At 37.6% G+C, this 16,706-nt stretch overlaps 1 protein-coding gene across 2 annotated transcripts in view; it reads right to left on the bottom strand.

Annotated features, from left to right (window-relative positions):
• EDEM3 (ER degradation enhancing alpha-mannosidase like protein 3) overlaps nucleotides 1–16,706 on the bottom strand; it is a 48,301-nt gene that overhangs the window by 14,054 nt on the left and 17,541 nt on the right. For both annotated transcript variants that reach the window (XM_038413302.2, XM_043491148.1), the window contains exons 6-15: nucleotides 15,709–15,862; nucleotides 14,330–14,464; nucleotides 11,692–11,797; nucleotides 10,995–11,092; nucleotides 9,255–9,380; nucleotides 7,652–7,735; nucleotides 6,313–6,396; nucleotides 5,593–5,717; nucleotides 4,255–4,420; nucleotides 255–409 (exon numbers count right to left, since the gene is read on the bottom strand). In XM_038413302.2, coding sequence (XP_038269230.1) covers nucleotides 255–409; nucleotides 4,255–4,420; nucleotides 5,593–5,717; nucleotides 6,313–6,396; nucleotides 7,652–7,735; nucleotides 9,255–9,380; nucleotides 10,995–11,092; nucleotides 11,692–11,797; nucleotides 14,330–14,464; nucleotides 15,709–15,862 — 1,233 coding nt within the window. The remainder of the gene's footprint in view (nucleotides 1–254; nucleotides 410–4,254; nucleotides 4,421–5,592; nucleotides 5,718–6,312; nucleotides 6,397–7,651; nucleotides 7,736–9,254; nucleotides 9,381–10,994; nucleotides 11,093–11,691; nucleotides 11,798–14,329; nucleotides 14,465–15,708; nucleotides 15,863–16,706) is intronic.

The following is a 16,706-nucleotide window of genomic DNA, read 5'->3' on the forward strand; positions in this document are numbered from 1 at the left end:
AGGATCTGTGACTTTGTGCTGAGCTCCATCTACTCTTACATAATCAACTGCAGCTGGAAGTTAGCTGAACACTGATAGGAAATGCAGCTAGCTTTAGGGCCAAAAGGAATACCATCTTGTGAACAAAGTAAGCATATCTGACTAACATATGCAGAGGGGATAGGGAGGCTTGGTTTTTTTGGTTTTTTTTAATTGAATGACAGCCAATTTTCTGGCCATTCCTAGCAACGGAGGATATAAAACATGCTTCTTACACTCTGGCAACGCCCCTAGGACAGCTCTTATCCACCACATTTTTCAAAGGTTCACGGATACTCTGAGCATACATAGGGTCATTTGGGAAGAGAATCTGGGTGTTCGGACATGTCCATTCAAAGTTACTGTCATCCAGCTCCATGTATTCTGTTGTCTATAACGTACAAAGCAGATTATCTATTAAGAAACCCAATTACTCTAAATTTCTTATCAAAAGAAAATATCAAACAGACTGCATCGTCAAAAGTTATTTGTATACAAAGCATAGGATGAAGATAGGAAGGTAGGAAGATGTATACAACTGCAATTACTAGTGAAGAATAGTAAGACTTTTACTTGCCTGCTTTTTTGCTAGCTTCTTGGCATGTGTATAAAATTTTAAGTGTTAATGTTTGAAGCCTTTAACATTCCAATTGTCCCCTAGTCCCCATTTTTATATTATTTTCCTTTCTGAATAGCTCTCATGTCTGTCTTCATAGCATTCCCAATCAGAATGAAACAAATGATGTTGGTCATGATTCTATTTTGCTGCAATTTGGCAAAGATATGAACAGCAGTAAAGGCGCCGGAGATGTGTAGCTGAAGACTCAAATGCAGTCTTGCCTTGGTTCCTATTTGGAAGGTTATCTTTGCATCCACAATGTTCAGAATTTTTTTTTTTTTTAACCTAGTTATAGAAATTGAAGGATTTAGGCCCTCTCCTGGTAAATGGTGTTTTCAAGCCGTATTGTACCAAACATCTAGCACCCTATGTAACTTCTTGTTCTTCCAACAGGAGAAAACTGTTTTTTGCTTTTGGTGTAAAGTTAATAGTGCCTATATTTTGGCTGTGACAAAATTCCAGGCCATTAGGATTGTCTTGTTTTATGTCAACATACATTCCTCAGATTTTTTTTTTTTTTTAAAGAATATTCCATGAGATCATCTCAGTTCAGTTAAATATCTTTATTGATTTCTGAGCTGCCTAAGATGACTTGACACAAAGAAACCATAAAACTAAACATTAATAAATAAGGTTACTTTGCCACATATAGCTTCCTGTTCATAGATTTCAATAGGAACAATCCCAGGAGTGTCTTCCTCACAATCCATATAGCAACAGTCAAGAAAACCTATGGGTGGCAAAACTATATCAACTAATTTCAAACCAGACCTTAACTATAAATCAAATGACAATTGTTACTTTGAAAGGAAGAGATTAGTTATTAACATTTGCAAATACCACTATTTTACTGTAGCATAAGAAGTGCATAATAGTTTAGTATCTGTTCCTGGCTCTGCAAATGACTTGTTGGGTGATCCCAGGCAAGTCATTTAAACTTTACTACAGCCCAGTTTCCTCATCTGTAAAATGAGTATAATACTTATCTATTTACAACACACCCGTGAGAAAAGTCTTAGAGAATTATTAATTATTGTTGATAAATAATTTTAAGACCCAGTATTTAAAGGTGTATAAAATGGCTCCAGAAAAAATATTCAAGTTGCTATAGCATAACAAAGCTGTTACTTATTTATTGGAAGAAGTTACTACATACAAAGTAATTGTTCTCTGAGAAGTACGACCAACATAAAATAAATAGAGCCAAACCACCTACAGTAACTCCTCACTTAACATTGTAGTTCTGTTCCTGAAAAATGCGACTAAGTGAAACTATGTTAAGCGAATCCAATTTCCCCATAAGAATGAATGTAAATGGGGGGGTCAGGTTCCTTTCCTTTAGGTTCCTCCCCCTTTACTCTGCACACCGCATCCTAGCTCTTCCCCCCTCCCTTCCCTGCCTCCTGCCCAGGGCAATCAGCCGGTTTGCAGCACAGCGTTCAGGAGGCAGGAGGAGGAGCGAGGACACAGCACAGCAGGCTCCCCCTGCCTCCTGAACACCGCAAGCAAGCCGGCTGATTGCTGCGAGCAGGAGGCAGGGGAGGGAGGCACACCACATCCTCGCTCCTCCCCTCTGCCCATGGCAATCAGCCGGCTTGCGGCGTTCAGAAGGGAGGGGGGAAAAGTGAGGACTTAGCACACAGCCTCCCCCCATCTCTCCCCTGCCTCTGCAGTTTGCGGAGTTCAAGAGGCAGGGGAGGGAAGGGGAGCCTGCGGGCCAACTCCTCACTCCTCCCCACTCCTGCCTGAATGCTGCAAGCCAGCTGATTGCCGCGGGCAGGGGGAAGAAGGAGAAGGCGCTGATCTGCGGGGTCTGGCGGGCAGGAGGCGCTCTTGAGGGGGGGTGTATGGGAGCTGATGGGGGGCTGCCAGCTGTGGACAAAGCAGGCAGCCAAACAATGTTATAGTGAAGCACTGGCACAACTTTAAATGGAGCATGTTCTGTAATGGAGCAGGGACACAAGATCGAAACAACGTTAAGCGAGATGTTCAGTGGGGAGTTACTGTACATGGAAAAAAGTCTGCACACTAAGGTCCCGTAAAACTGCTTCCCCACTATCTTCTAACAAATCGAATAGTGAAACAGCAGGAGGCCACCTTGCTAACCATGCACTAGGGCACAGATATTTCAAGTGGTTGACATGCTACTTAGAATAAATATAAGCAATGCAGCCCATTAAGAAGTGTTCCTTTTTCCCCTCCCATTTTATTGCAACCAAGCTGATTCTAAAATGATCAGAGTTTTGGTTTCAGTAACCTTGGGTCTGTTTTACAATTTCTTCCTTGAGAGAAAAGCTCCTGACATCTCCTTTAAATGGGATCTTTCTCTATCTTTGCCTTAGTCAGATAGGCACCAAGTCTCAGAGCCCGGGTAACCTCACACAGGCTTTCGGGGCTTGGACTGGTGGGCTATAAAATTGCAATGTAGTGGTTCAGGCTCCAGGCCAGCCATGGGTCTTTTATTACAGTGTAAACATACACTGAGTGTCTTGTCTAAGTGCACAGTGGGCAAGTGTGATTTCTAAAGCACATCTATGTGTTGTACACTAACTGGTCTGCTGTCATGAACTAAAAGTTCCCTATTACACATTAACGTAGTGCTCTTTCAAATAGCACTACATTAATGTGCACTTGGGAGCCTTTAGTTTGGGCCAGTTAGTGCGCAACACCCTTTAGAAGTCTCACCCTTATAGTACCTTTTGTCATGCTATGTAAATAAGTAAGAAAATGCTAAATAAGGGATTAGCTAGGAATTATCCAAGAGCGAACACACTTCGAGTCAAAATAATGGGCGAGTCAAAATAATGGCAGATTAACATTGGGGGAATCCCTAGGTGATAAATCCTCTGTTCACTTTCCCATCTGTTTATTTAGTCTGCCCATTGAGCTACTGATGCTGGAAATACCAGTCTGTCAGAATGAAAAAAGCAAGAAAAGTACTGTTTAGACTACATTACCATTACCATGACCACTTCCAGCAGAGTCTGAGTATGCTATTTCAACAGGTTCCCAGTTGGCCTGGGGAGAAGGAGACTAAGAGCCTGAGTCTCAACTTCTGCTATTTGCTATAGCTCAACTGATTTCAACATTTTACACCAGCTGAGGATCTGGTCCTAGAGCTGGAAAGCTAACTTGGGTTTCCTTCCAGGTACTAAATCCTAGGTCAGCAGGCTAGCTCTCTCTGCATTTTATTTTTCCCTTAATATAAAAAATGACTTGGCAAATTTAATCTATGCTATGATTAAAGTATTTTAAAGAGGAAATAAATCTGAGCTCCACAAAACAAGAACATGTATTTATTTATTTATTTATTAGGAACACAAAAACTGAAGATTAAGGTTTTATTGGTTTGTTTTTTATAAGCACGTGTGTTCTGTGACCTTTCTGCCAAGTTCCAAGGTTTTATGGTTGAGTTATAAATACCTAAAGAACAGGTTTGATCATGGAAAAAATTGACAGTATTCATGGGTGCCACTAATTACTGTCATGATAAAACAGTTTGCATTAAATATGTCAAAAATCTGATTGCTTAAACTTACCATTTACCCTGATTTTTCCATGTAAAAACACATTAAAGTGGTATTAAAAACAGATTAAAGTTTAAAAAGATCACTCACTGTATTTTTCTTAGACATTGTTTGGTTTGTAGTAGAGAGCCAAAGAGGTAATAGATGAGCCTCTGTAGTGAAGATATAATCTTCTATATCAAAAATCATGTCTTCCTTATCAGTAAAGAGCAGGTAAAGGTATTTAAACATCTCAGCCAGGAAGAAAGAGTCCATTCTATGGGGGCAAGGGAGGGGGGAAGAGAGAGAAGACAGCCTTAAGAACAGTGCTATTTCCCAAAGTGGCAGTAAAACAAATGCTCAGGATACGCAATTTCAAAACAGTTAATGCTACTTAGCATTGCAGGTTTGTCATGGTGGGGAACAATGTCAAACAGGGTCATATTCCTGTTTTTCCGTGACTTCCCTGCAGTTGGAGATCCTGTCCTGGGTGGCTGGGCCCAGCTCCCCACTGTGGGCACTGTAACCTGGCACACGCAGTCGCAGCGCTGCTCAAGTGCCTTTAAGTCATGATGCGGAGAAAGGAGGGAAGCAGGGCGGCCAGGCCATATTTGACTGGGCTGAATAGCAGCACTGGGTTGTGCTGAGCCTGGACCTGGGCACAGAGCACAGCCCAAAGAGGGCAGAGGGAGGTACCGTTCAGCCCTCCGTGCCCCCTGAGGCTTCTCTCCTTGGGGGAAGCTCCAGCATACAGGCTGCATTCCCCCTTCCCAATGATGCTCCACCCTGGGAAGGGGGCTCAGGAAAGTGCCAGCGTCCTCCCCTCCCAACCCACAGTGTCAGGGCTCAGGCAGGGGATGCAGCCTTTACAGGGTGTTCTAAATTTACTGACACTGCTCTGTGTTTAATAAAAAAGGCTGTGACAAATCTGCAGCCTTAATGATAGTAACTTTTGAGCTTATTAGCCCTGTTTGAGTGCTGCAACTACTGCAGAATTCCAATAGGAGGAAACTTTACAGATGGAAATAACAGTTCAAAAAGTTCAATGAAAAAGTGGTGTTACAATAATAATATAATGCTTGAGAATTCCAAAGTTAACATTTTTCAAATGAAATATGCTTCAAATTTAATCTACTTAACCATCATCAAGTTTTATTAAAAAGATATATAAAGAAAATATCAGAATAGGCTATCTTCACTTTTTTACAGAAGAAGTGTTATGATTTAAGGCTATGAATTTTGAAAGTGTTTAAGGCCAATTAGACTACAGATATTCCATTAACTTCAAATCAAATATGCATAATCTGAGGGTTGTTTATTTAGATGAACACAGAATACACTATCAGCATCTATCCAAAATTCAATTAATCTGAATACACATAAAAATAAGTTAATCAGACTCCTTTTATATTTTCTAATAAACTTAAAAATCACTACACACTTACTTACCTGTCCTCATGACTTCCCGTACGAACATCCTTCATTGCAGCAAATCCACAGGGTACTCTAGCGTATTTGTTTAAATTTTCAATGAGCGTTTTTCCTACTTCTAGGTAGTAAGGGTCCCCAGTAGCCTATTTTTAGAAAAGTTGCACAATACTTAGATGTCATGTAAAATGTATAACTGTTTTTTTTAGAATTACTTGCTATGCATTAGTTTCTGGTATGTCGCCTTTTTTACACATCCATGAAATTTAATGTGTAAAGAAGAGCCATATGCAGAAGAGGAAGTTCCTTTCAAATACAGTGCATTACCATTTACACTATACGGATACGCTACACTATGCTGGGACAATCAAAGGAAGACAAGGGAGTTACACCCAGATTTTAAAAGATATTTGAAGATAAGACTTGCAGTGCTGAGTGCAGCAATGCCTAAATACCTTTAAAAATCTGGGCCTCAGGCACCCAACTGTCACTGAATCTGAAGAGGCTGGGCCCCTTTGTACCTTTGAAAATCCTTGCCTTATAAAACAAAACTCTGAAGACATTTTCTAATAACAAGGAGTGCCTACATGTGGTTTGCATGCCATAAGTATTTAACTCTGACACAAATGAATGAGATGGGATCCAGTTCTACTCTTTCAACTTTGGGAGGCGGCACCAATAAAATCCAAACCTTAGTACCAAAGTATCAAAAAGCCCAAGCAATGAAGAAAGTGGCCTTACTTTATACAAGAAATAGGTGCTTTCTGCAAATTCTGGTCTTAAAGGATGCTGAGCCCAATGAACCCTGAAGTCTGTTGTGAAAGCCTGAGGAAGAAAGAATAGAGATAAATAAATATAGGCATAAAAATATACAGATTGTTTTGAAATCTAAAATAATAATTCACCAACAGGCAGAAGGGTGCAAGTGCTGATCAACAATCTCTACTCCTTTCTCATTTATTTCCATTTCTAATTATAAAAAGCCCCTATCCAAACTTGTTCTAGGATTCCTGTCAACAGTTAGATGATTACTTTTTGAAAAAAAATTGATAGCGAATAATATTCTCTGATAACAGGCCTGATTCTGATCTTACATACACCAGTACAAGAGCATGGCTACACTTGCAGATGTAGAGCGCTGAGAGTTAAACCAGCCCTCGGGGAGCGCAGTAGGAAAGCGCTGCAGTGTGTTCACATAAGTCAGGCAATGGAGTTACTTCAGAGTAAACTAAAGACAGAGTTCAAAATTAGGCCTTCTGTGCCCATTTAATTTATTCTGCTCTATTCTGGATTCTAGTAGATGGGATGAAGTCAGACACTCAAAGTTATTCATCTTTCAAGTGTAGAAAAGGTATAGATCCAGAATAGGCAGGTCTAATTATGTTAAAAACAAAATCGAACTACGATTTGTTATCTCTGAATGCTAGAACAGGCAAGCTGCCACCTATAGTATGAATACTACAGCAACTAGTCAGCAATCAAACAAGTACCAGAAAAACAAGAAAGCCTCTGTCCACGGAAGACCAAGGACCAAATTTTTAAGTGCCTCTGCAAATGTTCCAGTAATGATTGTATACAGGCAAACAGGCGCTTGTGTGCACAATTAACTTGTTTTCAGACTCAACACAATATCCGTAGGAACGTTTTCAGAGGCTCAGTGCAAATATGGCCCTGAACATGTTACTTCTCCAATGGATTCAGGCTTCACTTGGCCAAGAAACAGAAGGAAACGAAAAGTCAGTGTGATTCAATAGCATAAAGCCATTACATCACCAAGAAGATAGTTTCATATCAATATTATGTAAACTTTGTATACTAGTGTGAAGTGATCCAAGGTCAGTTTAAAAAACAAAATTTATTCATCATCACTTATCTGTTATATAACAATTGTTTCCCTCTATTGGTAGTTACAACATCTCAGGGAAAAATGTTTCATATCCAGAACGACACTCCTGTTGTGCATGTGGATTTGTAGGCTTCAGAAGAATGTTGAAACCAACTTTTTTTTTTTAATTATACATTATGTCTAGTATTACTTGAACTGAGATCACAAATCAGTTTACATAACCTTCCGCCTTACCTCAGGAAGAAAGTTATGCTTTTTTATCACCTGATATAACATCTCATGAGTTTCAATAGCAGGTCTAATGTCACCTTTCAATACCTACAAATCAAGAACAATAGCAATAAATACATAAAAGTCAGGCATGCTATCTGTACAAGACTATACACCAATGTATACATTGCCAGCATACACAATAATACAGTAAATCATGATCCTCTGTTTCAGTGTATAATCTACTTACTTTATGTTTTTTTACTTAGCGTGGGATAGGAAACATATGAGTGACTGCAACCCCTAAGAGACCACTATATCACAGCAATCATAACGGACTTGCGGGAAAGAGGACAGGATCATACTGAGACTGAAATTCTGCTTTAAAAGGGAATTTGCCCAGGTTTGTGACAGATGTTACAAAATTCATCTGTGGCCCAGGACTTGAACAGACCCCATTCACTTCAGTTCAAATTTTGCTACCAGAATTGCTTTTGAAAGCTCTAAAGACAGATTCTCAATTAGATATGTAAAGCCCTTTGGGAATGCAGAGTGGCTCATATGATTGTAAAGGCCTAGCGGGCAGCAGAATGGACTCCTCATGCAATCATAATACCAGCCTTCTGAATCTGGTTGTAAGTAAATCCTGGAACAAGAGACTATTCTTTTTATTCATCCATACAAAATGTATTCTTACAAAGATTTATTCCAAATAGAGGGAAGAAATACAAACAGGAAACTTATCATACCATGTTTCAGAGATTCAGCAATGAACACTCAGAAGGGTGTGAACAAGGTGGGTTTGTTTTGAAAATCAATACTGCTATCAGTTGCAAAGTCATTTAATCTGGACAACTATGTAGTAGGTCATGGAGGAAAGACAGGCAAGGGAACTAATGCCAAACATCTGTAGCGTACAAATGGGGGGGAGGAGGAGATATAATGAAGGGAGCCAATGACAAAGATAAGACAGAAATATCAACAGGAAGCCTTAAGACCCATGAGTAGGGTGGCCAGGTATATATTTTAGACTGCTAGAAATGGAAGTTGAGCATCTGATATGCCTTGGAACCTTTTGGGCACCACTTTCAATGTGTGGGTAACAAAATCAGTAAGCTGTGAGCTTGGCAACTAAGAAGTATACCCTAAGAAGAAAAGGGATCTCTATAGTTGACAGTTAAGTGAATGGGGGTTGGAGGCCAAGTACCTTGCTCCACTCTTGCAGAAGTCCCCCACCCTTAAAAATTATTTGCACATGAATTGAAAAACTTCTGCAGAAGACTATTAGAGTTTGAGTCAAGCATTTTACATGATCATCAAGGAGTTAACAGGTGAAACAAGCAGAGCCAGGTAGATAATGAAAGGGTATGAAAGTTCCTACAATTTCCCCTCTTAACAGCCAGTACAAACTTGGAAATAATGTGTCGGCTGCATGATTTAATATAACCAGCAGAGATAGCAAAGGCAAACAAATCCCTCTCCCACATCAGATAACATTTTTATAAGTTAAATTACTGAGCCTAAATGACAACAACTATATTATGTATTTTTCATATCTGTTTTTATGAACAATTATTAGTAAGTCCATTTAATGTGATCTGGGGACTGGAGGTTTTAGAAACCTTACCTGCAAGCCTGGGAAGAACGCAAGCAAAGAGTCCATCCAGGTCCGAGCATTTAGCATTGGTTTGTGAATATGAACATCAAGCAGAAGAGGTGGTTGACTAATGTACCTCATTATGGCATCATAGTGCTAACAAAAACAGAAACATCATGAGCTCACATCTCTTTCAAAAGGGACATGAAAACCCTGTAGTTTGCTATATTTCATTTCAGCAAGTTAATGGTTTCAGGGAACTGCATCCCTATGATTAGTGACACATAAATAAAAACACAGCTTCTAGTTATGCAAATCAGAATGCAAGAGCCTGAATAATTATTGCACAACTATAGAGTAATATACATGTGCACAAATATATTCAGCAACCATTACTATGAACATGCAAGTTTCTCCTCTGCTTGGCTACTATACATCACCTGCATTGACTGGCTCCTGTGGCATCATTTTTAAGCTGGCTAACAGCAATAAAGATTGCTGCAGTTTCTCACTTACTTTGGCTGAAGCAGAGAACTCCAAAAACGCATTTATAAGAAAAACACTGAACGAGACTAACTGCTGTAAAGAGTTTAAGAACCCTTTGGATAACTTGTCTGCTTACCCATTCCAAATCCCTCTTCTCCCCAGAATAGCTGTCTTGTTTATATTAAAAACTGTAAGGCCTGCAATACAAAGACCTCAACCTTCAGTTGGGGAGTTTAGGAGGTAATACTATATCATGGGCTGAACAAATAGGAAGCCCAATTAAATTACTATATTGGCAGCTATACACATTAGCAATAAATATTATTTTTACTGTTGTGACAGACTTTTAGCTGAACGGTTCTGACTTTTATATTGCTTGCAAGAACCAAGAAAATTCATTTCATTTGTGCATCATCATTCTGTATCATTTTATTGAAAAAAGTTGTTAAATTTTCTGAAAATCATGAGTCTTATGAATCTAATAAACTATGAACAAGGGCACATATATTTTTGCAGGTTATAATCATAAGCATTGGGCTAGATTAGTGTCTCTGTACTCATGGCTCTGCCTTGGTAGATGAAACCCAGAATTTGATTTTCAGGTTTTAGCTGTTGCTCTGAGAGCAAGAGTAGCTTTCAGCTTACTTTATGATGAGAGGCCTTATATTAATAGGGTTTTCTGTAAAACAGTGTAAAAGTAGCACTGTAGAGCTCCAAAATAAATCTCAGTACAGCCCTCCTTGGTTAGACAGTTATGGCTATACTGGTTTTAGAATGGTAGCCGTGTTAGTCTGTATCAGCAAAAATAACTAGGAGTCCTTGTGGCACCTTAGAGCCTAACAAATTTATTTAGGCATAAGTTTTCGTGGGTTAGAACCCACTTCATCAGATGCATGGAGTGAAAATAGAGGAGCAAGTATAAATACATGAAAGGATGGGGGTTGCTTTACCAAGTGTGAGATCAGTCTAATGAGATAAATCAATTAACAGTAGGATACCAAGGGAGGAAAAATAACTTTTGAAGTGGTAAGAGAGTGGCCCATTACAGACAGTTGACAAGAAGGTGTGAGTAACAGTAGGGAGAAATTAGTATTGGGGAAATTAAGTTTAGGTTTTGTAATGACCCAACCACTCCCAGTGTCTATTCAGGGCTAATCTGATGGTATCCAGTTTGCAAATGAATTCCAGTTCTGCAGCTTCACATTGGAGTCTGTTTTTGAAGTTTTTTTTGTTGAAGAATTGCCACTTTTAAGTCTGTTATTGTGAATAACTTAATCAACTTACTGTGTTAAATCTTTCCAGGAAACGGTCATCTCCAAGCAAGACATAGGCTTTTAATAAATATTCATAATACGAGTCTATTCCTGCTCCAACTCCACTATCTGGAAATAGCACAAAGAAAGATACAAAAGTACTGTATTTTTAAATTTAAATAGTTACATGGATAAAAGTTTTCAACTGCTAATTTTCAATTTGATTTCAATGGCTACTGTTTGAATGAAAGAAAAGAGGATGTTCAGGACAGAGTGAAAATAAAGGAGCATATAGATTAAAGAAGGGCTGCACTGAATAGTGTGCAGTATTTTCCTACTTTTTTGAAAATATATGTGTTCTAGTATATTTGAACATAAAAGAGAATGCTCAGGCATGCTGTTAAGTCAAGTGTTTAATTTCTTTGTAGAAAAATATTTTTATTGGTCTGAATACACAATTGCATTCTTATTTGTACTTTACTGTGCACTTAAAGTAGATTCCTTGAAAATTTAGCACTAAGAAATCTCTCAGCATCCATGGAATTAGGGAATGTTTTCCCTGAAACAAAAACTGTTTGGCAAGATATTCTTGCAGAGGAAGACCAGGCTTCATTATACCTGGTTTCTTCAGATCTGAAAATCCATTTGCCTTCCTAATGGTATTTTAAAATAATTTAAACTCCCAAGAGCTGCATGTGATCATGGGTCTTAGAGTCAAAGCCACATACCTTTGCGGACCCAGTCTCCAGTATGTATATTAATAGTAACTCCCACTAAATTACTGTTGCGTTGTCTTTTTTCCCAAAGAAAATCAAGCGCCTTCCGTGCATATTCCTGCAACCAACAAAAAATATTTTAATTTAAGTGTAATTACAGGGCAATGCAGGAGGCAAAAAAAAGCATCAGGTGCTGGTATACAAGCTTTTGGGTTTTTTATCTACTAAAATAATGGAGCTATAAAGTAGAATATATTATAGAGAGAGATTCATATTTAGAATGAATTTCCTAAAGGTAGAACTATTCAATAATGCACTGAATTCTCTTGAAAAGCAGCACTTATTCTATCTAACCAGTCATTTTGTTGCTAATTAAAAGGATTTGCATTCTATCTGTAACTGCCACCCACACACTATATAGCTTTAGGCAAGTCACTTAACTTGTCTGTGCCTCTGTTTCCAACTGACAAAATAGGTATAAAGACCCTTTTTGTTTATAACCATTAAAAAATTCTTCAAAAATTAAAAACAAAAAACAAAAACCTTATATAACATTTCAAGACCCTCAAATGAAATGGTGCAACAACTAGTTTCTTCTAATCCAATGGGATATAGTCAGATTGCCTTCTAAGTTATATCTACCCCAGACACACTGCCATACACATCTTTTCAGATGGTTCTAGGTGGCACAGTAGCTCTATCCAATAGTAGGCTAAGTATGTGTATTAGCCCCCTGTAAATACACAAAGGGAGGCATGAACTGGGGTGACAATCTAGCCAAAAAAGGATACAGACAACCAGCCAGGCATGCTAGGTTTTAAGGGTGAGATAATCAAAAGTACTCAGTATTGGCCTAACTGCTCTTATTGACTTTAATGAGAGAAGAGTTAGGCCAACACTGACTGCTTTTTAAAAATCCAACTCCATCTCTCTCAGTGGAGGATTTCTACCTTTAGCATTACAAACTGAAGACAATACAGCTATGTATACAGCACTTTTCATACAGACTACTGTGAATTTGAGTTGGTTGCTCACTTGGCTGAAACAGGGCACTGCTGATTTAGAGTCTCTTGGATAGTGACTCCCTTCTAGAAACAACAGGAGAGAGTGGCAGACAGCAGTGAGAGTCAGAGGGCTGTTGAAAGTATGCAAAAAGTCTCTGTTTCTAAAGGCTTTAAACCAAATGCTTGGGCAGTTTATATTAGGTAGTTTGTATTGCAATATGTTACATAAAGGGAATAAATCAGTATTAAAAGGGAGTAGATCATGAATAATTTAAGATGTGCTCAGATACAATAATCTCTACAGAAAGCTAGCAGTGTACTCCAGGAATTAATTCTGAAATATTTGGTTAATCAAATTAAGAATGAAAAATATCGTACAGATGAACCCAGAATAAATCTTGGTTAAGCCCATTTAATTTGTTTATACACTACATCAAAGAGAGAATCTGTCTCAGATCTCTAGTTCAGCACTCGGATTTGACAAAGCCCTATCAGTACGTGTCAGATATTTTTGACTTTCCAATGGGAATAGTTACTTTGGCACTTTTGCAAATTCTCACACCTTTAGTGAATAAATTGCAGTCACCACACTTTTACTGCTGTAAAGTTACAAGCCTTATATAAAGAAGTTAGAGCCCTTAGTTTTATTATTTCACTTTAATATCTTTTTTGCTTTTCAATGAAGCAGAACAAGAGAATGCATTTCAAAAACGGTCCCACTCTTAAAAGTGGCAGTGTGAAATTAACACCTTGTTATTCAACTTAACTGTGTATTCAGAATTTGTACCTGCATTTTTACTGCTTTTTACTCTTACTTTTTACAGACAGTACAGTTAAGAGAAACTGGATTATATTTCCCCTTATGAAGTAAAAAAAACAAAACAAAAACAAAAAAACTGTGTTGCATGGCAATCAATACACCTGTACAAACCCAGTGAAGAGAATGGGGGTTGCACATGTCACTAGGGCATAACTTGGAGACCACAGAAGTCACTGAGGGCCTAATTTGGTCAGCAGAATGTTTTTCTTTTTAGCAATGATGGTATGTAGGAAGGAATGAACCAAGCTCAAGAGTCAGGGCCCTATTTAAGTATACTGGGCTGGCAGTCAAAGCACACACTTTATTTTTAGGGGGGCAGGAAGAAACATACAAACTAAACTTGTTTGCCTTGAAATCATAAAACATGAAAGTTGACTATGCTATTCTCAGAGTGAATTTTCAGAATAGAAATGCACTTTAAATACCATGTGCCTCAGTTCTCCTCTTCAATGTTAGGTTATACTGATTTGTTAGACTTTCTAGCCAAGCACCTTGGAGAGAGTCTATAAACCTGATTCTTCAATACATTAAATTTTATATTTATATTACTACTTGTACTGTAAATCACCTTCTAGAACTTTTTGAATAAAAAGTTTAAAATAGTACTTTAATTAGATATGCCATATTAGTGTAAGTGTTTCTCGAAACGCACCTTATCCTTATGCACAGTAAAACTAAAAGATGCAAAATCCATTACTAGCCACAAATACAACTAATCTGAAACAAGCTCACTCTTTACCCATGGATTTGAATTAGAATTACAATAATGTAACAGCACGCAGTCCAAAACCTAACCCCAATAAATAAGAGACCATAGAAAGCAAACCTCAAATATTGATGTTCCTGTGAATCGGCTTAGAGCAGCAAACTCAAGTATCAAGGTACCTGCACAAGCTGTACAAGTATCAGTCTCTGTTCCTGTTCGAGCTTCTGGACTTCTTAAACCAAATTTTAAATTAACCTAAAAGAAAGTAAAGATTGTATCTTTTACTAGCTGCAAATAAATATATATATAAAAAAATAAATGATGGGAGAGATAGGAACTTAGATACTGTACTTTATCTGTTCTTTATTTGTTCTAATTAAAAAACAAATCTTAATCTAGTCTCAGCTGACACTACAACCATTCTTTTAATTCTACTGCCACAAAGGTATGTTAGGTAAAATTTTCAGAAGTGCCTAAGTCACTTAGAAGTAGAGCTGCATGGGAAACCATTTCTCATCCTACCAAAAAAAAAAAAAAAAAAAAAAAAAAAAAAAAAAAAAAAAAAGTTAAAGATCTCAAAAACATTTCTTGTTCTGCATCAGGTCAAAACAGAGACCTTTTGAAATAACTTGTGAAAAATGAGAGAGAATCCAATATATTCAACAACCCAATGGTAAGGGCTACTCGCCTAGGATGTGGAACACTCAGGTTCAAGTCCCTGCTCTGTCTGATACATTATAATTAACCAATAAGCTAAGGGTGTGCCACGCTTTAGCTTCATGTAATGAAAAGTTACAAATATGAAAAAAAATTCCAAATTATACCCCAACAATAACTTTTGCAGACTGGAGACTTTTTATTTTTTTAAATAGGCAAACTATGGAAGTTTGGGTTCAACTCAAAATTCACCTAAGGCACATGCTGAACACTCCCAATTAACCAGGCTGTAGAAAGCACATCAGTAAATTTTAAGTAACACTGAAAAGCCATTGTTCCAGATTATTTAGTCATGCCTAGAGGTGCAACATATTAGTAGATAGTGGTTTCATGAGATTTCTGCCATTTCTAATGAGTCAGAATGATGCATTCTGGGTCATTGTCAGCAAACCTGGAAAAGCAACAAGCTACACAGCCCAAAACAAAATTTAAGAAATTAGCTAGCATTGGTCATGAAATATTTATTGATCTGCATTATTAGGTGTATGGAAAATATAAGTATCTGTGATAACTGTTTATACCCACAACTGACACTAATAAAAAAAGGGTTTATAAAAAAGTTTAAATGATTTCTGTGCCAAATGCCTCCACAGCCAAGTTAGCAAGGATATTCTGCCTGCATTTAACTCACAAATGAACTATTTTCTGATCCTAGATACAAGGAAAATTAATGCATAATCGGTCACAAAAAAAGATTCTCTCCCTCTCTATTAAATAACTTCCTGAAATATTAACAAAGTTTTGCCTATTGTGTGGAGTGATCTGGATTATAAAACACTTACTCTTGGATAAGGGAGACCACTAGTAGTGTTAAAAGCAGGTAAAAGTTTGTAGCCCAATTGTTTTGCCATGTGCAGAAGTTCACCACTGTACCACTGCATGTATTCACCTTTTTCTTTCAGCATAATTGCCACAGAGTGCCCACCTAAAAGACCTCTAAACACAAGAAAAAGATATCCATGTATTTCGTGTCAGTAAGTCACAGTAATTTCTATCATTTGTGACAAGCACTGTATAAACAATTGTGATGTGTGTTTCAGAAGTGCTGAGCACATACAATTCCAATTGAAATCAATGGAAGCTGTGGTGCACCTCTGGGGAAAAAACAAAAACAAACAAACAAAACAGAAAATCAAGCACTTAATGACTACGGTGAATTTTTCCCCCCCCGTAGGTAACAGACTTAGAGTGATGAGCAGATCATTAACAATAAATTGTTCCCTATAGCATTTTATTGAATATATATAAAACACATTGAAGTAGTAGATTACTGAAGAGAACTAGATGATTAATCCTGCACATGGATGCGGTAGAGGTCATTATCTTAAAAAAAAGTTATCATGAGCCAAATGAAGTGATGATGTTTATATAAGCCCTGAGTAATCAAATATTGATCATCATTTTACTACATTTTCAGAAAGTTTTCACATAGAAGTTAAGATATCTGAATTCTGAGAGGCATACTTGTTTAATATCTATAAACAAGGTTCTTTGAAGGAACCTGTCAGCACCTTAAGATTTAAAAAAAAAAAAAAAAAAAAAAAAACACACACCACCACACACAGATGTGTTGTCTGTGTTTTTCATTCTCAAGAGTGATCATCACATTTCAGAATTATACCTTAGCCACAGACCTAATATACTGCACACTCCTTATATAGACTCAAAACATAAATAACTAGCACCCATGAGATTGTACAAATCAAATTTTATAAACTAGAGAAATTTGACAGTGTATATTGAATGTTTGACAACATAATCTTAGTTTTGAGGCCATGTC

Source organism: Dermochelys coriacea, chromosome 8 (genome assembly GCF_009764565.3).
Source record: "Dermochelys coriacea isolate rDerCor1 chromosome 8, rDerCor1.pri.v4, whole genome shotgun sequence".
Taxonomy (NCBI): Eukaryota; Metazoa; Chordata; order Testudines; family Dermochelyidae; genus Dermochelys; species Dermochelys coriacea.